The sequence below is a fragment of the Sciurus vulgaris genome (genome assembly GCF_902686455.1).
Source record: "Sciurus vulgaris genome assembly, chromosome: X".
Lineage (NCBI taxonomy): Eukaryota > Metazoa > Chordata > Mammalia > Rodentia > Sciuridae > Sciurus > Sciurus vulgaris.
Genome location: NC_136471.1, coordinates 119,208,043 through 119,233,456, shown reverse-complemented (window position 1 = coordinate 119,233,456; position 25,414 = coordinate 119,208,043). Strand labels below are relative to the sequence as shown.

Below are 25,414 nucleotides of genomic sequence, written 5' to 3'. Positions count from 1 at the left end.
GTAGAGTTTGTGAATGCCATTCTTTTTAGAATTATGTAGTGTTAGAACTAGAAGGGTCTTTCCTTAAAAGATGACGTAGATCAACCCCACCCTTTTTTTCCCACTGATAAGTCTGAGATCTGAAGTCATAGTCCTGAAAAAGTATTATATTACTTATATTCCTAAGGTCTCCAACACACCCAAGGTAAAGAGCAGAAACCATACTGGAAGGCAAAACTTCTTCTGTGCCCCATGGCCTTTTTTGTTTTCTTAGTAAGTCTGTCTAAAAATTTTTATTTGGCAACTCCAGAGACTGGATGGAAAATAAGAAAAGTCAATAAATTCAAAACCCATCCCTACCTATTAATATGGCTACATAATACTGCTCTCTAAAGATGAGGCTTGGCTATTTGGATTATTTCTAGCCCTTATTAGAGTGCAGATCAGCAGTATGACTGTCCTACAGATCAGTTATTTTTACTACCAGTCATTTGAGCCAGGTGGACTGACAATTCTTCATTCTTCTTTAATTTCTCTTCATCCTCACTGTTGATTTTTGTATTAGACTAGGGCTAACTTTTCTGCTATGAAGTAAGGCTTAAATTAGAATCCTGCATCTATCTTCCCTTTACTTACTGGGTCATCTTCAGTGACTTATTAAAATTCTTTAAGTGTCAGTTGTTCTATTCTAACTTTAAAATACAGATGACAATTTAACCACTTCCATAGGGTCTTTGGTTGAATGAGTTTTTTATAATGTTATCATATTTTATACCATTTATTTATTTATTTATTTATTTATATGTGGTGCTGAGTATCAAACCCAGTACCTCACACACCCTAGGCAAGTGCTCTACCACTGGGCCACAACAGCAGCCCCAGTATTGAATAATATTTTTAAACTACATAGAAAATACTTAGTAGACTAGTTGGAATTACAATTATCATTCTTAACTTGAAGAGTGATTGGAACAAAGAAGCTAACAATTTAAATGGTATGTTCAGAGCCTTAGAATGGAATGCCAATTTAACCTGCAGTTCTGGCATCTTTGGCAATAAATACAATAATAATAAAAATATCATGATCATAATTGACACTGATTGGACTTTACTACTACAAAGTGCTTAATGTTGCTTATTATTAGAGTCTTCCCATTGTTTTGGACATTGTATCTCATGACTTTTACTGCATAAGTGCAAGCACACTAAATTTAGGGAATTTATCCTACTACTCACAACACAGACTTGATGAGTACTTATTGGATATGTGTTGAGTGAATACTGGAATCTAAACATAGATTATATATTGATTCACAAGATAGATTCGGACTCCATTAATGGTCAGGACTCTTACCTTTGTGTCATTTTCCCTTCCTTTTCTGAAAGTCTCTTACTCAATTTAATAATAAATTTGTTTGTGAATTGTGGCTACACATTTTGTGGATTATCTGAAGCATAACTTCGATCTCTGACTTGCTTTATGCCCTGTGAATATATCTGACACCACAATTTAGAATGTCTATTAATGTTTCTGCCATCCTGATCAGGTCTCCTTTAGAAAAGTAAATCAGGGCATTCTAAAACCATGTACAGGCAAATGTTTAGGTAGCACATGCAGTGTGTCTGCCCATGGCTATATAGGAACCCAAGAGTGAATTGGATACTTGATATGTACTCATGAGAACCAAAGATCATAACGGAGTTGTTTTAGAAATCATAGAAAGGAGTCTTGACTCTCACTTCCCAAGCCTTATTATCTCCTCGCCTTTTGTCCCACTGAAGAATCCCAAAGACTCTCCTCGCCAGGTGGGAGACCTCAGCCAACACCCCTCTCTGACTGCTTTGTCACTCTGCATCACCCTGCCACTCAGAAGCAAAAGTGACACACATCCTACCCACCACTCCATCGGATATTCAAGGCAGCTGCATCTCATAGCAGCTCTGATGCTGAGAGTTAAGAAATTTTCCTTCTCACATCTCAGTAAGGTTCTCGTTTTCCAAGACTCCCTCCTATTCTCTGATAGTACAGAGGTGAACATGATGTGTACTTCAATGTATGGCCCCAGGGGTCATAGCAGTAGATCTACAGACTTAGTAGATCACTGAGTAGTTTACAGCTCCCCACTCAGCAGGGCGTGGTCACCTTAGAGAATGGATGGAAAATATCCCTTTGCTATAATTGGGTTCAGTCCTGTGGCTTAACACCATCTTATTTGGCAATCTTTTTTCTCTTGACATATTTGGTAATCACTCTAAGGGAGATTTATTACACTCCTCATGGGAACAAACAATGCACTAAATATTACACATATGCATGCTTTCAATACCACTCCTTTTCTAGTCTATTCTGAATCTTTCCCCAAAGTTTTTCTTTTAACACTAATCAAAATCCCTCATATTTACATTTAAATTCTTCTTCATTCTTCCTTCTTCCAAAATAACCATGTACATCTTGAAAATTTTTGTAATTAGACTTTTTTTCAGTACAGGGGATCAAATCCAGGCCCTTGATCAAACTAGGCAAGTTCTCCACCACTAAGATATTTATATATAAATCCATCCCCAGTTCCAGGAACTTTTTGATCAAAATTGATTGGAGTATTCTTAGAGAAGAATAGATGAAAACACATTTTTTCAGCCAAAATCCACTGGAAGACATTTTGCTGACCATTAAACCCAAACATCAAAAAGTTAGGGTTGTAAAAATAGCTTCCTAGGTTTCTCTGTGAGATGTATGTGTATGGGCAGGCAGAGACAGAGACAGACATACCAAAATATTTCAGCTAAACGTAATACAATAAAGTATTTTGTAAACCTCAAATTTGGCACTCTTGAAGATATACGGGGGAAGGGGACACTGAGAATTTGGATTAACAGCTCATTGCCTTTACTAACTAAAAGACTGACAGCTGGTGCCCCTCAAACATTTTCAAAAAAGCATAATATCCCACTCACCCCGAACACACGCACAGCAAAATGTCTTAACAGATAATCCATCCAAAACATATTTGAGAGAAAATATATCCAAGTCATGGAGACATTTAAGGAAGGGTCTACTCAGTGCTAGACAGAGTCCTAGATGCACTCATTTACTTAACACTCAACTACGCATCTGCCACTGACTTCATTTTACAGACTGGACACATTTGATACAGAAAAGGCAAAGCCACCATGAGAATAACTAGCTAGCTAGTCAAAACAGTTAAATTGGGGGCCCACGTAGGTATCAACAGCTGAAACAGTTACATGATAACATTTTAAAAGACAGCAATTGGCCCTACTACTTCTATCTCTGTGGTTTTCTCAAGCTTCAGTTTTCTCAACTGCAAAATTAATTGTTGAGAGAATTTAAGGTATGTAACACTAACACATAGTAGTAATTCATTTAAGTCACTACCCCTCCACCACCACACCCTTATTTTCTCATTTTACACAGATTACACATATTCCTACATATCTGAACTCAGACACTTGTGATTTTTTAGGGGCAAGGCAGTAAAAGCACAAATTCAGGCAAGAACCCTTATTCAGCTCCTGGCATTGCCAACCTAGAGTGTATGCTGAGGGGCTAAAATAGCACAGGTTCTGGAGCCAGACTGCCTGATTTAGCCCAGCCCTGCCTCTTACTATGTGTGACACCTTAGCAAGTGACTTGGCTTCTCTTTGTCTCAATTCCCTCATCTGTAAGATAAGGCTAGTATTCATGCTACATTATAGTTATCTGCAAGAACTGAGTAAGCTAATCTGCATAAAGGACCTAGAACTGTGCCTGGCATGCAGTAGGGGCTATTCAATTAATGTTCATATTCTCATATGTACTTTGATGGTAGACAGATGGTATCTGGGTACAGTAAATTTGACAGGAGGCAAAGGGTAGAGTAAATCTCACTGTGCTCTTTTAACATCATTGCTGTGATACCAGCCAGCCTCTTTCAATTTTGTCTCCCTAACCATACATGCAGACAAGGAATGCCAAAGAAAACAAGGGCTCTCAAGGTGAAATTCTTATCTTTTATGGTATAGAATGATTAGATGAGGAGATTATTTAGCTGCCCTGCAAATTGGCAGCAGGGGCCTGGCCTGCAGAGGAACTCTGCATTCAGAATTATACCTTAGTTCTCTTTTTAAGTCACGTTCTCCAGAGGAGGAGTTAACAGGGGACCTATAAGATTGTTAAATATTATAGACCAATTGGGTCACAAGTAAAGACCATACAGAAATAATGCTGGTGCTTTAATGCAACACTTATCAAACTTTAGCTGCATCAGAATCCCCTGGAGGGATTGTGAAAACCCAAACCCAAGAGATTCTGATTTACTAGAACTGGAGTAGGGCCTGAGGATTTTCATTTCTAATAAGCTCTCAGGTTATGCTGATGCTGCTGGTTCAGGGGTCACACTGTGAAAACCATTGGTCAAACATATATTTTGCATTCCTTCTACTTATTTCAGATCTAAGGTTTCAACATTTCATTTGAACGCTTTGGCTTTCATTTGAACACTTTGGCTTTCAGATGGAATAAATGACTCTCCCCTCAGAAAAAAAAATGCAAGAGAAATATTTGAACTCATAGAGTAATGTCACTTCTTAATGTCTAATTTTTAGTAATAAACACTAATTGTCATTTTTTTCCCCATAGTTGCATGCTGCTGTGACCAAGATCCAGGTACCAAGACCTGGTTTTAATTACACGTTTGCTCACATATGTATCCTGAATAATGATAAGACTTGCATCGTGGATGACATAGTACACGTCCTGGAAGAGTTAAAGAATGCTCGGGCTATGAATCGGACCAATTTTGCTATCACATACCCGATCACCCACTTAAAGGATGGTAGGGCCGTATATAATGGGCACCAGCTTGGGGGTGTCACTGTGCACAGCAAGGATCGGGTGAAATCTGCAGAGGCCATTCAGCTCACCTACTACCTGCAGTCAATCAACAGTCTCAATGACATGGTGGCTGAGAGGTGGGAGTCCAGTTTCTGCGACACTGTCAGACTGTTCCAGAAATACAACAGTAAAGTCAAAATGTACCCTTACACATCCTCATCACTGAGGGAAGATTTCCAGAAGACCAGCCGTGTGTCAGAACGTTACCTGGTCACCAGCCTGATCCTGGTAGTCACTATGGCCATCCTCTGCTGCTCTATGCAGGACTGCGTCCGCAGCAAACCCTGGCTAGGCCTGCTTGGGTTGGTAACCATAAGCCTAGCCACTCTCACTGCAGCTGGGATCATCAATCTTACTGGTGGGAAATACAATTCCACCTTCCTGGGAGTCCCTTTCGTCATGCTAGGTAATTACTGCCCTTCATTTTTCTGTTTTCTCCTGTTGATGGTGTTAACTGGGTCCCTAAAAGGTCAAGAAGAGCCATATAACAATTTGGTTTCATTTATTGTATCTTCATTGTGCCCAGAAGTCCTAGGATCAGTTCCAAAAGGTGCTGGTCATCAGTAAGAAGCAACCTAATCTGGCCAGAAATGTGCCAGAAATGGAAAGACCTGGGTTCTAGCCCTGATTTTCCATTAGGTAGCTGTGTGCATTTAGCAGATATTAATCTTCTCTATGACCCAGTGTTTTAGGTTGGGCTTCCTCAAAAGCAGACCCTGAGACAAGGATTCAGATACAAGTCATTTATTTGGGAGGCAGGCCCAGGAAGCACCAGTATGGCAATGACAAAGTGAGACAGGAAGGCAGAAAGTTCAGATTGAAGATCAGGTTACTCTCCTGAGCACCTGTGGCTCATTCCTGCTGGAGACCTTTGGGAGAAATGGTAGAACACACCTCAAGAAAGGTCCTCCCCTGAGGGATGAGGAAGCTGGAATATTTACCCAGAAACCCTATGTGTGATTCATTGAGGGATGCTCCCCAGGGTAGTTAAGTCTTCACCACTTCCCCAGAAAGACTAAGCACACTCCTGCAGCCAAAGAAAGCCCCAGTTGACTCTAGCAAGAAGCTTTCAATAAGCTCAAAACAGTGAATAGGAGGGTTAGAGTTAGGCACTGATAATGTATGCTACCAGCAGTTTCCCCACCTTACGGATAGGGTGGATGTGAGCAGCACACAGAGGACAGCAACATGTGATATCCATAGAAAGGGATTTTTTTCCCCCTCTTTTTACCATGAACTCAAGAGAATGTTTTAAAAGTAATGGTGATGGTGTGTGTTCACTCTAGGGGCCTTAGGAATTCCCTGACAGAGATAACAGTCAAAACAAAGCCACTGTGGTCATAACATTAGTTGCTTTGTCCATTCAGTAACAGAGATGACATGTCCACCCAGCCTGATAGCAGAGTTCCATATAGGCCAAGGATTCAAGAAGTTAGCATTCTCCCTTTTTTTGTGTCAACTTCTCATCAATTCCTTTAGCAAAATTAAAATGTCATTTGAAAGCAGATACTAACATTACAAATGAAGTGGCATTTTTTTGTTGACTGGGAAATTACCATGATTGAGTTCATTAGTATGCCTTCTGCCCTATTTTGGAGTAGTAGAAAAGAATTTGCTCAGGAAATCTCAACTGCATTATGGTTAAATGATAAGCAGGGCTGGTGAGGCTGCAAGGCCACAGAATTACATTCTGCCCTCTGTGCTCTGTGGCCTGAGGGAATTAAGTCCTAGTCAATAAACATATACTAGTAGCTTTTGTGGAAAGTGGGGCACTGTGTGAAGACTAAGCAATCTGAGAATTTGCTAGAGCGGTTTACTTGTCACTGCCAAAAACAACAGAGAACAAGATTGCAATACTTCCTCCTGAGTTCAGTCTGTTAAGAGAGCAGCATAACTTCCTTCTTTAAAATAATCCCAAGACTATGTGAGTCAATTCTGGAATACAAGGAGGTGCCTCAAAGAGTGAGTAGGACTGAGTATTAGTAGCTTCCACAGAGACTTGACTCAAGGTTTAAATTAAGATGCTTTGCTCATGATTAGTCACATGCTGAAGTGGTTGGGGGGAGGTAGAAGGAGTTTAGCTTTTCATTTTAAAAATAGTGGTTCTTTGTTGTTGCTTTTGCAGGGGGAAGATAAACAGGAATAAGAAAAGGGTGGGGGACTGAAGGGAGATAGTAAGGTTCTTAAGGTGAGGGAAAAAGACTGTCAGAGCTAGAAAAAGGACTATTGCTGCTGGCTTTTTGACACTCCAGGTTGTTACCAGTGAGCCTAAAGCACATTACAATATTTAAAACTTCTTAAAAATTAAATGTACTAAGTAAAATAAAATTATAATTAAAGTTTCTTAGAATTAATTTTAAGTAACATAAAATAGCTGTATTCCAAACTTCTTAACATTAATTTTATTATATAAAATAAATTTCAGTATACAATGCTTCTTACAACTTATCTTTGTATTTTTTGAAGTAGCTTGAAATATTTTAAGTAAAAATCAACACAAAAAACAATATGCAACATGTGAGGCATCAGTAGGGTTGCTGGGGCTGCAAGGCCACAGATTTTTTCCTATTCCTATTATGAACTCAGGGGAATGTTTGAACGTGGTGGTGATGGTGTATTCACTCTGAGGGGCTACAGGAAATCCCTGACACAGAAAATGGTCAAAGCAAAGCCACAGTGATCATAGCATAAGTTGCTCTATCTGGATCAGGGAAGGAAGTAAGAGATAGTGGAATGGAATGATGCTGTTAGCACAGGAGCATTTTAAAAACAAGTCCAGAAATAGTAAGTAGCTCCACAATTCTTCAGAGACCAAGTATCACTGAACTTTACATCAATTCAGAAAAATCAGGCATCTGTAGTGAAAGAACAAGCACTGCAGGTCCCTAATATTTCCTTGTTTGCGATTTGTGAGGAATGTTACATGCATTGATTGTGATGGCAGTTTTCCCTGCAGACAATCAGTGTGCAACCTTTCTGTACATTTTTAACCCAAAGAGTTCTCAAATTACTCAGTCACAACGTGAAAGGAAGCTATGCATTTTAGTAGCTATGGCCCATTTGCAATAAATACTTTGTGTGATGTAATGAGTGTTAATATGCTCATAAAACTAACAGTGCCTGGGTTTAGGTTGCTTTTCTGGATTTTTCAGATAAATTCTTCATTCTTACAGTATGATTGTAAAATGAAATATAAGCAAGAGCAGATTCATAAATGTTGTATTTAAGGCCAATGTTTAGTTGTTTTTTGATGATCTGTCCTAAAATGTCAATAAATAGTTCAAATGACCAAGAAGTAATGCAGTGGTAAGGGTTTTATACCAGTCAATTAACTTCCCCATACTTAAATTTGTTTGATGATAACATAATGAGTTCTATGCTTAATCTAAGTAGATTTAAGCAAAATTTCTTGATTTTTAGTATGTTATATAAATACAATATCAAATCAAATATATTTATTTATGATCTCATTTAGGAGGGAAAATATCTTAGAAAAATTCTCAAATGTAGACATTTTCTTGGCCGTCAATAGGTCTATAATAGATAAACATTATACATTTAAAATTCAGCAGTCTCAGTGTGATGCTGGTCACATAAGGCCAGATTCAGCCACATGCCAAAACGGCAATAGATTTAGAATGGAAAATTTTAAGACCACGTGTGTTATGCAGTATTAATCTGACAAAATTCCAGAAGAAGAATTTGGACAAACTCTGAGAGTTCACCATAATGGGATATGATTGTGTGTTTCTAGCTAAGATGATACGTGACATCTCTGGCAATAAGAATATATCCTACACAGATGAATCATTTTGGCAATGATGTAAGCATAGATACATCATGATTTAGAATGTTTTTAATCAGTGTCATGCATATTAGACAATCCCACTTCTGCCAAAACCTCTGTCCAGATGAGTCACATCAGTTTATTTAGAGCTGAAATCCTAAAAGGTCTACAGTATTATAAATGTTCATTGACATTTTTTAGTTACTATAATTTGGAGAAGAGTTTATTTTGTCTATACTCCATATCATGCATAAAATAACATTCCTTTTTTCCAAACTATATTGATATCAGGTAGTGAAGTACTTACTGTGTAAATATATGACACTCATCATTTTAATCTGTTATAGAATTTCCTTTAAAGGATGAGAATTTACATCATTGTTCTCCAGTTGGGTATGATTTAAGAAATTGGCATAGATTTTGTATGTGCTAGCTCTCCTTGTAGGCATACTATTTCCACAGCTTTGCTGATCAGACACAAATCAGGAAAGGAATGGAATGTTAGAGAATATAGAAGGAACAGAAGGAAGATTTTTCTTCCCTGTGCATATGGAAAGTTTGTTGCTTCATGTACATTCTGTGCTGCTAAAAGGAGAGAACTGCAGTCATGGTAAAAGATAGTTTGAGTATTAGTTCCTAAGTGGTAATCTAATTTATAAGGGTTGCTTTGCATTTATCAAGATACAAAACCCTGCAGATCAGATAAGACAAAAAATACCCTTCAAGCCCCATTTCAAATGTTTGGAAATTTGGAAGAGCATAAATGTCCAAGAGTGCCCTCTTCCTTCTTAATTATCCAACCAGTCCACACAGATTCAAGGATGTGAAAGAAAAAAAATAATATGGATTAAGTGCTAGGAGAAGAATAATAATAGCAGGGAAATTTGACTTCTTCCAGTTATGTATGTCTACTAAAATTATCTGTATTTTTAATAGAAGTCAGGTCGGATTCAATTCTTCAAGGATTTGTTCTCATACGATGCCACTTGAAATACAATGCAGCATAAGGAACTCAAAAAAGAGGTCGGGACTAGCCATGGTGGTGCATGCCTATAATCCAGTGAATTGGGAGGCTAGGGCAAAGGAGGATTATAAGTTTGAGGCTGCCCTCAGCAATTTAGAGAGGCCTTGACTCAAAATAAAATAGAAAAAAGGATTGGGGAAATAGCTTAGTGGTAAAACACTTCTGGGTTCAATCCCCAGTACCAAAAAGGGGGAGGGCTAAAAGTTCTTATGTAAGAATTCAGGTCCACCTGAAAAACTGGAACACTCAAATATTTTTACTCTAAACAACCAAATTTGAAAGTTTTTTTTTTTATATTCTTATATATTCCTAACAAGAGAAAGATGGGCAGGCGGTGGGGTGATCAGTCAGATAATAATAAAATTTGAATCATATGAAATTAACAATATCCATCCATTTTTGACCTAGAAAATTGGTACCAACACGCAACCATTTCTGAACTACAAAGATGATAATTTCATATGGTTCAACCTAATATATGACTGTAAAAATCCATTTTTGGCAACAATGTGACTATCTGAATGACAGAAAATTCCTCAATTAGAGTGCCATGGAAATATGAAGTATAAATCAGTAGTGTCTAGGGGGAAAAAGTTTATAAGAGTTTTGTTGTTCATACTTTTGTGTACATGTGGTTTAAAATAAGAGTAAATTTATACAATATTTTCAAGGTTTGTTTCCTATCTTTGTTTATAATGATCCATTGTTCTTTGGGGCTAATTTACAAAGAGATTGTGTAATCTAATTTTGTGATTAGTTTTCACACTTTTATTGTTATGTTCTACCAATCATATTATGGTGAGGGGTTGGTGGAGAGAAATGGATTTGGGGAAATAGAACAAAACAAGGTTTATTGTTCCATTCCTAAACATAAACTAAGATAAGACCAGGACGGGGGCACAGATCCAAGGAGGCAAAATTCAATTAGGTAGAATGCCAGGGCATTTTGTCTTTGACCCAGGTCTCTTAAGTATTCTCTGGGTGGTCTGTGTACCTGGTCTTGCTCAGGGAATGGGGGAGTGGCAACATGATGAAGGCCATCCATGCATGCAGCAGAAGGCAGTATCAGGGCACTAAGCTGAAAAAATAGACCATGAGGAAAAATACCTACTGTCTACATTTGGACCAGAATCTCAGAAAATCACAGCTAGGCAGTCTTCATCAGATGTGTCTACAGGAGCTCACAACCCAAGAAAATTCAGTCATTATCAAGAAATCCTGAATTTCACCTAGTCACTATTCACCAAAAAACAAAATGTAGACAAATTGAACCAAAGAAAGGGATTCCAGACCTTTCTCTGAATTGATTTGTGTGGCAGCATTAACATTGCTCTGCCTCATCAGTAAAATAAATTTCACACCAGCCTACTATTCATCATGTGTATGTGTGTGTGTGATCTGTGCATAATATATATTATATTTCACATTAGCTACATTAGATGTCATATGTAATACATGTAATTACCTTATGTTATTCATTTATATTTATACAATGAGTTTATAATATATATTATGCAGTAGTTTGAATGTTTAAATATAAACACCGCATATTTCTCTATATATTGTATAGTATATATTCAAGAATTTTATATGTAAATATATAAAATATGCTTGAATAACATATGCCATATCTACATTTATTTATATATTATATGTCTTCTATATGAAAAGTGATTACACAATAGCCACCAACATATGTTATGGGGCATATTTATACACACTGGTTTTATATAATGCATATACATACAGTATTTAAATACTTCATCTTTAAACAAGGAAGATCTATTAGCAAGTTTGTTTCTTGGACTTTTATTTGCAGTAATCTAGTGAAGGAAAATCATTTCTCAGTTCAAATTAAGTTCCATGATGAGAATTATCAAAATGTTTCAAGTCTCAAGAAGAATAAGATACATATAGTCCCTCTGATGTGAGCATTTGTCTTTACTTAAGCAGAGTACACCTTTACTCTTATTCTTAACTGTGAGACAAAACAGGCTGTGATAAACCAAACAATTCAGCTTATAAAGTAAATGTTTATAACTGGCAAAGTGTAATGTAACCCAATTAATGAACTTCTCACTGAAAATAGATGTTACTCAATCTAGACATATATACACTTTAAATTTCTTTTTGAAAAAACAAAATCATTAATTTATATGGGTGTCATTGAAAGAAAAGAATTTTATAAACATAAGCTCCTCAGTGAAGCTTGCCTAAGAATAAAATATGTTTTAAGCAGTGTTTGCTCCTGCATGATATTATGTGGATTTTTAGAAAAATATAGTCATTTCATTTCCATGCATGAAAATTTGGTACTTCCCAGACACTCTATAAATGGCTTCATTGTCTCATGATATTAAATGTTTTTGAACTGAAACTGAGAGATCATCCATCAGCAGCCATCTCACTTCACCTCCTCATCTTCTCAGCCATTCAAGCTGAGGAAATCTTGTGAGTAGGGAAGGTATTAAAATGTGCAGAGCACCAAAAGGCATCAATCAGCCTCTATGCTATGTCTATGTGGACTGGGGAAGGTGGGGGAATCTAAGCCTGAAGAAAAACCATACTTATAAAATCCAGTTATACAAGTAGATCAATTTGTTTATGGATATTCATTGACAAAACAAATGAAAACAAATCACCCCAACTGCCTCTCATAGCAAAACCATTAAATAAATTTAAAACACAATTCACTTTATGAAGAACTTTCCAGAGTCATGTCTACTGGGTAAAGTTAGGTTAACTCTCAACTATTTGTTAATGGATTCCTGCCTTAGTGGATTATAAACAACCCTGAAGGTTTGGGCCAGACCCCAGAAAAGAGTCTGGGTGAGAGTGATATTTAATCTGTAAGTATGCTGGAGAGTTCCCCTTAGTGACTAGAGGATTAGCGAGTTGAGTTTCTTCCACCAGCAGTGTTAATTATCATCTGTGTTGCTTTTTCTTTTCATTAGCTGCAAAGCCTGAAAGTTCACTGTACATAAATATACAAAAAATATCTTCGAAAAGAAGAAAAATTATTAGCTTAAATTCTTCAGCATTTGATTTCACTAGATGGCAGTCCCGAAGTCTAATTCTAATAAAGTTAATAAAAGCAGGTTCCTTTTTAAAATCATATTTATTTTTTGTATTTTTTTAGTTATGATGGATCTTCATTCATCTATTTATATGTGGTGCTGAGAATCGAACCCAGTGCCTCATGCGAGGCAAGCACTCCAATGCTGAGTCACAACCTCAGTCCCTTAAAATCATATTTCTGATACCAGTTGATTCTGAACATTGGTGAAGAGCTCTACAATCCTTACCCCAGGGCCTGGCTAAAAGCCCACGATGCCTCAAAGCAATCACTCATGATAACTAGAACTTGAATCTGTGAGTGTTTGTGTCTTAAAACATACTGATATGCATGTGTTCTAATGTGTATAATAATACAGACATGCCATGTAACAAAAATAGAAACAAAACATCTTGAATGTGCTTTTAAAAGACAAACAAATCTCTATCTTCAAATTTGATAGAATACATATATTTTGTTTAACAGTTCCCTTTGGCAACAGATCAGCCTTTACTATGACTGTAAGAGGAGGAATATTCTGGGATATCATGGGTCGTGAAATCTTCACTATGATACAGTCTTTTACTTCTAGGTCTCCGGCTGTGACCTATCCCTTTGACAATGAGGTATGATTTCCATTACCACCATAGGGCCCCTGGTCACCAACATAAAAATCTGCTTGGAACTTCGTGTTTAGGCAGCTTTCCCATGCCTATCTCTGTAAACTCAGCTACCAGGGAGTCCTTGTGAACAGACTTAGAACATATGTCACAACTGATGCTTTGTGATGATGATATAGGCCCCATAGATTTAACAGAGAATCTTACAGAGCTCCTACTTCATAGAAAACTTTTTAAACTACAGTGCAAAGCAAACAGTAATACTTTCACTTTTAAAAGTGCCTTTTTAAAATGAGGGAAACAATAGTCAAACCTCGGAAAAGTATCTTCAATCTACATGCAGTATGTTTGCCTACATTTATGATATTTGGCTTCAGAGTCCTGCCTGCTAGATTCCAGCTCCAATGTTAAGAGTACTGTAGATGATGGTGATGCTAAAGAAGAGACCCACTCTCTGAGATAGAAAAGTAGAAAGGAACAGAAACTATCAAAAACTTTCTTCTCTGCCTTGCCTCGACTGATCTGCCCAGTTTCTGGGGTGGCTGTAAAAGTAAGGCCAAGGCTGACCACAGGAAAAACTGTGAAGAAGCTACTCTATGAAATTCTCTTACCTGTCATTCCCATTTTTTTCTGTGCTGGGGATTAAACCCAGGGCCCTGCACATGCTAGGCGAGTACTTTACCACTGAGCTGTATTCCTATCACCACCACTTCCTCTTCACTCCTTTCCCATTCCCATTCTCTGTCCCATTTTTCAGACCTAAAGGGAAGCTGCTTCAGTAGACCACTTCCCAGAGAAGTTTCCATTTCAAAGGATATTTTTGAAGGCCAAAACCAAAGGGAATTCAGCTATAATTCCCAGAAGAGCAGGGATTTGATATATGGGGAGGAGGGGTGAATAGTATGGAGAATGAGGAGGGTATTTCTCATGTCCTAGGGTTCTTGGGACGTGTCTCTCTTTGAGTCCAAGCCAGGAATCAGGGTCTTCTCAGTTTCATTTTCCTTTAGGGTAACAGACTGAACTCTTAGCATAAATACCCAGCTGTGAGCCAGGTTTAGTGCCAGCGAGGTACTCCAGGCTGTTAATCCCTAAGAGGTACCCGCAGCTCTGTTGGCATTCATCCCTCACTTGACTGAGCTACAGGATGAAGGCTCAGTTATAGCATCAGCAATTGTCCTAGAAATCCAAAGGACTCTTCTAGGTGGCAAGGCCAAGGTTGACTAGCAGCAAATGCTGAATGATCAGATAGAAGATGCTTTCTCAGGGCCTGCTCTGGTCTCTGTGAGGATCTGAACACATATATCTAGCAAGAGGAATGAAGGAAAGGCATTTTTCCAAAAGTCCCTAGAAATAAAATTAGAATCCCCTTTGAAGCTACCCTAGGACAAAAAACATGCAAAAAGAGTCAGGACTCAATAAAAAAAAAAAAAGATCAGACTACAGAAGGACCAGCCTTTTAAATGCAGCAACAGAACTCAAGAGACAAATTAACAGCCTATTTCTAACTTTCCTTGAGTTTGAATATTTTCATTCTGGACCCTCAAGCCTCTCTCTTCTCATCTAATAGCTCTATTCATTCAAATTTATGTTTTCAATTAACTTCTAAGATTATTTAACAGTGAAAATACACTAAGAAAGGGATTCTTAGTGTATTTTCCAACAAGGGTCATCATAAAAGATCACGCTTATTTTAAAGTGGACTGCAAAAGAGATTTAAATTCTACTATATGATTAATTTTAATTCTGCTATTTGCCTCTTACTATATTTAATGAGTAAGTACTAAAGCCTTGCTTTAAACTGCTCTTTTGTTTCCAGCAAGTAAACACTACAAAACTATTTGTCATTTCAGCAACCTCTTGAAGTGTGTTTTACCTTTCAAAGCTTACTTGCTCTACATGTGTTCATATAAAATGGTAATACTGTTTCCCCAGAGTGCTGATGCCTCAGAGGTATTTCTTACTCTTTGTCAATTCATTGTCAAGGAATGGTCTTCTTTTAATGAAGTTAGTTGGTCCATCCTGCAGTGGAAACAGATTTAATGAATAGTTTTCTCTCTTGAAAATGGACATTAACTACCTAAAAGATAATTAACAACAGGATGCCAGTCAACAAGTGCACTTTTTACTTCATGTCTGGGGAGTTCATATGCCTCCAATTTAATAGGGGTCACAGTGCTAGTTATGAAATTGATAATCTTGACCTGCACTCCAAAAGTGGCTATAAAATGATTCCTAGTAAATTAAGATGAATGCCAAATCCCACTGAGGAAGCAGGTCAATATAATCACTATAAAATAGGCATTCAGGCTCAAGGCTAGGAATTCACAATAAGGATATAAATATCAGGCAGGGCACAAGGGAAGATGTGAGCTTGGTTATTGTACACACAAGATAACAGTGACTCACTTCACTCATATTATGCTTGGCTGGATATTTTAAATTCCTTCTTAAAAACAAGACTATTGTACCACAGTGTAAAGGTTTTATTATCCTCAATAATGGGATTGAATATGCCAAGGCATGGAAGCAGAAAATTAAATCTGCTGATTCCAGTGCCAACACAGGAGTTATTGAAAACTGCAACAGGTCACTTTGGTTGGCTTTCCAATGCTGCACTGGCCTGGAAACCCAGAGAGGTACAACATGAAAGTGTCTAGCTCCAGCCAGGAGAGGTGGCAGAAGTCATGTTAGATCTCCCAGGGAGCAGAATTGAGTCAGAATATGGATACTTACTGTACCTCCAGTGTTGCTGGAATACTAATCAGGGAGGCAGAGGCACTAAGTAGTTAAGGAGACAGGTTACTGACCTGGCTCTCTCCCACAGAGACCACCGTCAAATAGTACAGAGAAACCAGTAGAGTCACTGCCTGCTTGATGTGTCATCTACAAACAACCAAAATTGATCAAACAAATCCCTAAAGACAAAATTCAAGTCATAAACCTTCAGTCTGAACTCTAATTTTTAAAAATAGGAAGGAGAGTTCATATGAATCTTGTTCCTTCTATATATTCTTCCCCCTTTCCTCTTCATTCAAACTTGTTCCTACTTGTTTTGCTTCCCTCTGTTTCTCAGATTTATTACTTTCTGCCCTGATATTTGGGGAGGATAAAAAAGAGGCTATGATTTAGTTTCCTGTCAAGACTCTAACTAAATACAGTGCTCTTTCTCACTAAAGCTCCCTACTTGGCCAATTTTAAAAGAAGTGATGGGGCATTAACTCAGAACCCTCTGCCCACTGCCTTCCTCTGCGCTGACCCCTAGCCAGACCTATGGGAATAGAAAAGAATGATTAGTGTCAATTAATCAAACTGTGCCAATAACCCTAAGCTATTAATGTATATAGTTCCCAAGAGACATAGGCACAGGTCTACTCAAATTTCTACAGGCAAATGTTCAACCAGTTTTCTTAAGCCAGAAGGGAACATGAAAGAAGATGCTTGCTCCTCCTGCTGCCTGTTCACATCCATTAACACTTACAATTCATCAAGCACAGGTTCATCTCCCCAGAGGAGAAATCATTGGCATTTACAAACCTGCCAACACCAGGGCTAGTTATATTTCCCATGATCAAGTTGGTTCCCCTCTTAAAAGAGATTAGTTCGTTAAACTTTTGCTCTGGTCTCTTTCTGCCCCCCTCAGGTCATGGACTATATGGGACTTTTGAAATGTTATCCTCCTGGAGGAAAACTAGAGAAGACCAACATGTTAAGGAGCGAACTGCAGCAGTCTATGCAGACTCCATGCTCTCCTTTTCTCTCACCACTGCCATGTACCTGGTCACCTTTGGCATAGGGGCCAGCCCTTTCACAAACATTGAGGCAGCCAGGATTTTCTGCTGCAATTCCTGTATTGCAATCTTCTTCAACTACCTCTATGTACTCTCGTTTTATGGTTCCAGCCTGGTGTTCACTGGCTACATAGAAAACAATTACCAGCATAGTATCTTCTGTAGAAAAGTCCCAAAGCCTGAGGTATTGCAGGAGAAGCCGGCATGGTACAGGTTTCTCCTGACAGCCAGATTCAGTGAAGACACAACTGAAGGAGAGGAAGCGAACACTTACGAGAGTCACCTATTGGTATGTTTCCTCAAACGCTATTACTGTGACTGGATAACCAACACCTATGTCAAGCCTTTTGTAGTTCTCTTTTACCTTATTTATATTTCCTTTGCCTTAATGGGCTATCTGCAGGTCAGCGAAGGGTCAGACCTTAGTAACATTGTAGCAACTGCGACGCAAACCATTGAGTACACTACTGCCCAGCAAAAGTACTTTAGCAACTACAGTCCTGTGATTGGGTTTTACATATATGAGTCCATAGAATACTGGAACACTAGTGTCCAAGAAGACGTTCTAGAATACACCAAGGGATTTGTGCGGATATCCTGGTTTGAAAGCTACTTAAATTACCTTCGGAAACTCAATGTATCCACTGGCTTGACTAAGAAAAATTTCACAGACATGTTGAGGAATTCCTTCCTGAAAGCCCCCCAATTTTCACATTTTCAAGAGGACATCATCTTCTCTAAAAAGTACAATGATGAGGTTGATGTAGTGGCCTCCAGAATGTTTTTGGTGGCCAAGACCATGGAAACAAACAGAGAAGAACTCTATGATCTCTTGGAGACCCTGAGGAGACTTTCAGTCACCTCCAAGGTAAAGTTCATCGTCTTTAATCCATCTTTTGTGTACATGGATCGATATGCCTCCTCTCTGGGAGCCCCCCTGCACAACTCCTGCATCAGTGCTTTGTTCCTGCTCTTCTTCTCGGCATTCCTGGTGGCAGATTCTCTGATTAATGTCTGGATAACTCTAACAGTTGTTTCTGTGGAGTTTGGAGTGATAGGTTTTATGACATTATGGAAAGTAGAACTGGACTGCATTTCTGTGCTATGCTTAATCTATGGAATTAACTACACAATTGACAATTGTGCTCCACTGTTATCCACATTTGTTCTGGGCAAGGATTTCACAAGAACTAAATGGGTAAAAAATGCCCTGGAAGTACATGGGGTAGCTATTTTACAGAGTTACCTCTGCTATATTGTTGGTCTGATTCCTCTTGCAGCTGTGCCTTCAAATCTGACCTGTACACTGTTCAGGTGCTTGTTTTTAATAGCATTTGTCACCTTCTTTCACTGCTTTGCCATTTTACCTGTGATACTGACTTTCCTGCCACCCTCTAAGAAAAAAAGGAAAGAGAAGAAAAATCCTGAAAACCGGGAGGAAATTGAGTGTGTAGAAATGGTGGATATCGATAGTACCCGAGTGGTTGACCAAATTACAACAGTGTGATAGTGTCTGTTTGGTGTATTTTCACCCTAGGTCTTATCAAGAGCAAAGAGATTATTGTTAATGAAACAAATTCAAAGTCGTTCCCTTTTTTTAAGGACAAGAAACAGGCATTGCAAAAAAAAAAAGTAAAGAACAAGGGGGGTAATGGGTATGGCATATTTTCAGTCTTTAAAACAAAAGGGTTGTTATAAGAAAGAATTTGCACACACACACACACACACATACACACACACACATATACACACACACCCAAGGTGACTTAAGAGTTTCTTAAGCTAAGATCAATAGAAGAAAGCTTATTAATGAACAGGATCCTATTTTATCTACTCTGCAGATATTGCTAGTATTGTGATAAAAGCAACTGATTGAAAGGTCAGCTGCCAAGGCAGAAATAGCTTCCAGCATTATCCAAACAAGGTTTCCAAAACTTATGCACAGCAGTACTTGTCACCAGGGTCTATGGTTTGAGGTCTTTGCTATCTCAGATGGATTCCCAGTACCTAAGGAGATGCTTGTGAAAGTTCTGATCAGCAAAAGCAAGCCAGAGCCTTGGAAGCAGACATGGTAATGACCATCACTCATAAGCTGAAATTGAATCACCCTTAAAAATCATCTGATGAGGCAATTTGGTTGTCGAGAATTAATTTATCATAGTTCCCCAATGATACACTTTTAACACTTGTATATTTTGTTTAATACATCTGAAAACCAATGATAACTCCAGCATCACAGAATTAGAGCACTTCTATTCTGGAATATTTTATCACTTGTCACCAAATAGGTCTGCATTGTTAGTTACAGCTTTTAGCAGGAGGCTATGGGGACATAAAACCACAGAACCAAACCCAAGTACCTGGCATGATGGGAAAAATTAGGTGACTAATCGAACCTAGAGAAAGCGTCTTCATTGTAACAACAACAAAAATATATAGCCACCTGGTACAGCTGTTTGTAGTTTTGCCCTATATGCATTTTTGCATGGATCCCCAGAAACAACATCTGCCCACACTAAGAAAAGGAAAATGAACACTGAAATGGTTATCTGCCATAGCTTCCAACTTACAATACCAGTCTGCATTTGCTTTGAGACATGACTTCTCAGAGACATAGAGGGGAGGGAGGATCTTCAGTAATTCTAAGGTCTAACACTGAGAAACTTTGTAGAAGTGCAGGGAGATAAAGGAGCAAAAGGAAAACAAATGGAAATTACTGGAAAAGTGATCACTGATACAAATCTATCAGTGACAGCAATCAACTTTTCCTATTAAACTGGCCGAACCTCGCTTTCCTGGTCTCCCAACACACCATTTTTGCTGCCCCTCTACTTCATCACCAGGCCCTTCTTCTGTACATTAACAAGTCCAGATATTTACACTGTTGACTTGTAGTATCTATAAGAGAAATGGTTCATAGATCTAAAAAGAAATGGTTTGACCTGAAGAGGATGTATACGCTACCCCAGACCCCTACATTTTTTCAATCTACAAAACTGAAGCTAAACCAAGTTACATTTGAGGTAAACTTCTACAGTATTTTTCCATTTTAAAGATATAGCTTCTTTAGAAATAGTGGTATTTCCTCAAAGCATCTTACCTTTCTGAACTTAAGTAAACATACTGTACAACTTCCCCATCCTCCACAGAGGAGGAAACTGAGACCTAGAAGAACAAAGTAACTCATCCAGGTCATACCACTAGAGAATTTCCTCATTTCAGCATGACTAAGACAGGGCAGATCAATTTGTTTTTCTCATAAGACAGCTTTACCCCCCTGCTTGAATACATTTCGAAGATAGAACACAGGACTTTATTGGCCACAGGGCAGACCTTTCTTGATGTTTGAGATTTAAGTTTACCATTGTCTTTCTAAATAGCCAAAAAAAAAGCAAGCCCAAATGATTCACATGTAACAACACCAAGTTTAAATCTGTACTTTCTGTTTCATGTACTGTTCTCCATACAGTTCCTAATACTGTGCAGGGGATCATAGCTAGTGTATTACACACTTGTTCAGTCTCCCCTGCAGACACACTAAGTGATCATACACTCAACAAGAAGATAATGAGCTTTAATCTGAGGACAAGTACAGTCCTCACAAAGGGCAAGTTTGCATAATAGATCTTCAATCAATTCTCTCTCCTAGGCGCCTGCAACTAGGCTATTATTTATAAAACATAACTGAAGAGGGAATTGGTTTTATTCTTAAATCACATGTTGCTAAATCATTTTCTGAACGGTGTGTTCTAAATCAGCCATTGATTTAGTGTCAGCCAGGTGGAGCACCACAGCTTAAAGTAACTCCACAAAACTGACACAACACACACAACAATTAAGTGGATTTTGTTGAGAATTTAATCATTCAATTTTGTCAACCAGAATGACTTACTGTGGAACTTTGGTTTATGACAGATAGTAGTTTTCCAACTTGATTGAGTCTCTGTATACCCTAGAACATTGTATTTTTAAATGAAGGGCATTTTCAAACTTGTCAACTTCTCTTTTCAGCACTTGTAATCAAGGCTTATGAAATTCTGACTGTGAAATGAATTTTTTCTATTGGGGGACTATGCATGCCAAGATTTGTTATTTGTTGTTAGATAATTATTATTTGTTAATATTGACTACTAATTATTGCTCTGACAGCATTGGTTTAGCCTCACCATGGAGAAGACACTTTAGAAATATCTCAAAATCACATTTCCATAAAATTTAAGTCTTTACATCATGAAGTTTTATTTTTTGAATTGCTACAAAGAGAGAAGGAATGATCCCAGCAAACACTTGAAGTTCTTTCCTTTCAATTAATTCCAACCAACACATTAATGTCCACTTTACCAAAGAAACTTATTTGGTTGGTTTTGAGTTGGTGTTTGTTGTTTGTTTACCAAAGAAAATATTCCACTCATCAAAAATAGTTCTCCTGGTCAACTAAAAAACTGTGATACTTGGGATTTCTTGGCCTTCATAAGAAAAATAAGAAAAACCAAGGTAAGAGTTATGATATTCTCTCACTTAGTGAAATTCAGCAGAAGATGTAAATTCACAAGGAACTTAGGGTTTGAAAGAAAGAAAATGATACTTGAAATAGGGCATTGTTCAGTCCTATAGCAATGTTCCAACAAGTAGCATTAAGACTCCTCAGGCTAAAAGAAGTACAGTTTATTCCAGAGAAAATATAAGAAACCATCATGAAAAATTCCTCTCCATTGTTCCAGCTCATAAGTTTTGAGGGTTTTTTTGTTTTTGTTTTTGGTTTTTTTTTTTTTTTTTTTTTGGTGTTTGTGTTTTAGTTCATGGATTTTGTTTGTTTGTGTTTGCTTGTTTTGCTCCTGTCTTTCCTACCACTTTTACCCCTCAATTTTCAATTAGAAATGAAATAATCATATGCATCCTCCATGGCCACAGTTATTTATGCAATATACTGCTGTACACAAGATCCTCGAGAACCCTTTTATTTTAAATAACCACCACTCAGTTGTAAGTGGCATTCTGGGACGATGACACTACTTTCATCCAACCTTACAAGCAGATTTTGGCTACCTCCCTCACAGGAACAGGTGAGATGGAGCACTGCCTTAGGGGAGTTGTCTGAGGCAGAATGTCTTTGACACAAATGGTATCCTCCTCATAATACCTTTATTCCTTTGGATTTCATTAAAGTATCCCTGCAGCTTACAGTAGTGCTTGATCTCTATGCATCTCTGTTTTCTCATCTGTAAAATGGGGGTAATAATAATAGTAAATATCTTTAAATTCAGAAAAGATTGATTGCCTAATATCACCCATGTACTGTTCAAGAGACTGGAGATACAAGAGTGAACAAATCAGATAAAAAATAATCTGCCCTCTTGAGTTGACATTTGAGTGATGTTTGCTGTGAGGATTAAGTGAGATGACATATGGAAAGCACTTGTAGCAAGCCCTGGCAAAGAGAACTCAAGACATTATTATTTTTAACTTTTCAATCTCATCCAGTAGCACCAGGATATAAAACTACAGAGAAATAGACCTGAGCCAATGATTAGGGCTATATAAAGATGCAATAGATTGCCACAGAAAATCATTAATTCCTGGTCTTTTTAGGGCATTTAAAATTAGACTGGATAACCATTTAGTGGGGCAATTGTAAAGGCGATGCAAGCCCTGGATGTTGAGGTTAGAATCTAAATTTTGACAAATGGGATACAGGCACTTGGGGTAGGCAATGGGAATGGGACAGTACTAATTATTTATTAACTATGCCTGGCTTGTCTGAAGATATTTGAATATTCCTTTTGAGTGATTTGCTTTTAAGTTTTTGCTAAATAAAATGTACTAGGTATTTGAAGATGAAGTTCCTATTTTTTAAAGCATGGTAAAGTTACAGTACAAAGGAAAATATTAAATTAGTACTATGTGGATTAGTTGGCAAAGAACTGAGAATAGATAAAGCCAACACATTGCAGAGTTCCTCCCTGTGGTGGTTACAACTGTTTATTTCTGTTTCATGCCAGTTCAGGAGAAAGGAAAGAGGAAAGTGAATGAGCTAGAATCTGTTCACCTGAATAGGCAGTCTCAGGATGTCCTCCCCAGCATGCCTCACATCTGCCCCCCTCGCATCTGCCCAGGTGATCTGTTTGAAGTCCTCTTTGATATCTATGATGGACCCATGCAAGGAAGAGGAAGTGAGATGACCAGAGAGCTATGGCCTCTACAGATTTTTTAGTAAGATAAAAATTAGTACCACAAGAGTTCAGAGGAGCCTGCCTGGTGGAGAAAGAAGGCTTCTTTTCAGAGTACAAAGAAAGCAATGTGTACCAAGGAGGCAACCTGCAGAGAAACCTTGGTGGAAGGAGTGATGTTCATGTGGAATCTGCCAGTTTCTTCTCCCTCCAGAATGTTGTCACCAGATGAATCTTTGGATAGAAATAAGCCTATCCACCCCCCTTTTTCACCTGAGAAAACTGAAACCTGCAGAAGTAAAATTATGTTCAGAGCTAGTTAGAAGCAGATGCAGGACTGTAACTGAAGTCTAGTTCGTAGTCTGTTCTTTCTCCATTCTGCCACTTTACTGCCAAATTCTTTATATCTAAATTTGGGGTTTTAATCCAGGGGTCATGGATGAGTTGTGGTAGGGAGGAACTCAGAGCTTCCTAAAATTAAATTATATGCAAATATGTGTGTATATGTTCAATATGTGTATTTTCCTAAAGAAAGGGTTCATAGTTGTTATCAGATTCCAAAAGAGGTCTGTGACCCAAAAAGGGTAAAGACCACTGTCCTAAACTAATAAAGACCTCATTGGGAGTGTGATCCTGGTGTCCTCGTTTTGGCTAATGGGCAATTAAGAACTTCTCAACCATCTTTTCTCCAAGGAGCCAAAAATGCTTCCAAATATACGTTTCTTCATGCCAAACCCAGTGCCTACTTTTGTTCACTTATCCTTTATTCATTTTTTCAGTCATTCATTTGTTTATTCTGCAAACATTTTCAGTGCCAATTTATGTTTCAGCATCAGCTAAACATGCTGTCCAGGGCAGGATCAGGAAAGGACCCCTCTTGCACTGTGCCCTTGTTCATAGAAGGAATACCAGGTTGCATTCTCACTGTTGCAACAATACATAGCTTTAAAAATATAAGAACCCCTGCCACAAACACAGTGGTCAGCCAACAAAATCAACATATGAAAGTATGCCCTGTCAAAAAAAAAAAAAGAACAGGGAAACTTCCAGTTTGTATAGTTACATTCTACTTGGTAGTAGCATACCACTCCTTGGAAGAGCTACTCTCACATGAGCCCTATTCTGAAATGTGTGCACCAGGCATACTTACTTGCACACTCTTGTAGTGGCTGACTCTCTAACAAACAAGGAGAGAATAAATCTCATTCATCTTGATAATATAGTAGTGAGCAAGTAAGAAATCATGGTCACAGACAGATGGATACATTAAACACAGATGTGTCTTGGACACAGATATGCAAATAGAAGCCCAGTTCTCTTGATTACTAGTCAGAAGCTAGATAAAGGTTATGGCAGAAGCTGGGGAATAAATGGCTCTACCTGTACCAGTTGACTGTGCTTCTGGTATAACTTTAGGTACAATGGTATCCACCTGGGTTTGACCATGGCAAGCCAGAGAGAATCATTACTTGGCCTTCCCGAAAATACAAAGGACTCATAAGTGCCATTTAAACCACCCTCTGCCCAGCCATGATAAGGGAAGACTTCTACTAAGATGAAGGAATATTAGTCCCATTTTGCAGCATTTGATATGAAGTTTGAGGGCTTTATTCATTAGTCCCACTTCGCAGCATTTGATATGAAGTTTGAGAGCTTTATTCATTGGGATCTACTAAGTGCTTTGTTTAATTCCTAGAAAATGGCAAAGACTCAGTCCATTTCCATTATCCATTCCAGGATTATTCTTGAGGAAAACACATAAAATTCTTTATCAAAACAATATCCTTGATTTTCCAGAATGAACACTGAACATGTTTGGCTCAGTCTTTCAGATATTTACTCTTTAAATTAGCATCTTGCCAAAATTACCTTTGCTTGCTGTCCCAAGAATCAACAATGCAGTTGTCATGATGCCTCCCAGGACTGTAGATGACTACACAAAACTGGTAATGACCCATTGGTTCTGCTTAACACACACAGACATGCACAACACATATACACAAGCACTAATACACAGATATTCAAATATGCACACATATATACATGTGTGTAGAACACATCTATAGCACACATACACACATATGTACATATACATATATA

The 25,414-nt window shown here is 38.0% G+C and overlaps 1 protein-coding gene across 2 annotated transcripts in view; it reads left to right on the top strand.

Moving 5' to 3' along the window:
• The window catches only part of PTCHD1 (patched domain containing 1), a 62,924-nt gene extending 38,509 nt beyond the window's left edge, over positions 1-24,415 (top strand). For both annotated transcript variants that reach the window (XM_079122848.1, XM_079122849.1), the window contains exons 3-4: positions 4,619-5,279; positions 17,000-24,415. In XM_079122848.1, coding sequence (XP_078978974.1) covers positions 4,619-5,279; positions 17,000-18,654 — 2,316 coding nt within the window. In that variant the 3' untranslated portion in view covers positions 18,655-24,415. The remainder of the gene's footprint in view (positions 1-4,618; positions 5,280-16,999) is intronic.
• Positions 24,416-25,414: the final 999 nt, after the last annotated feature.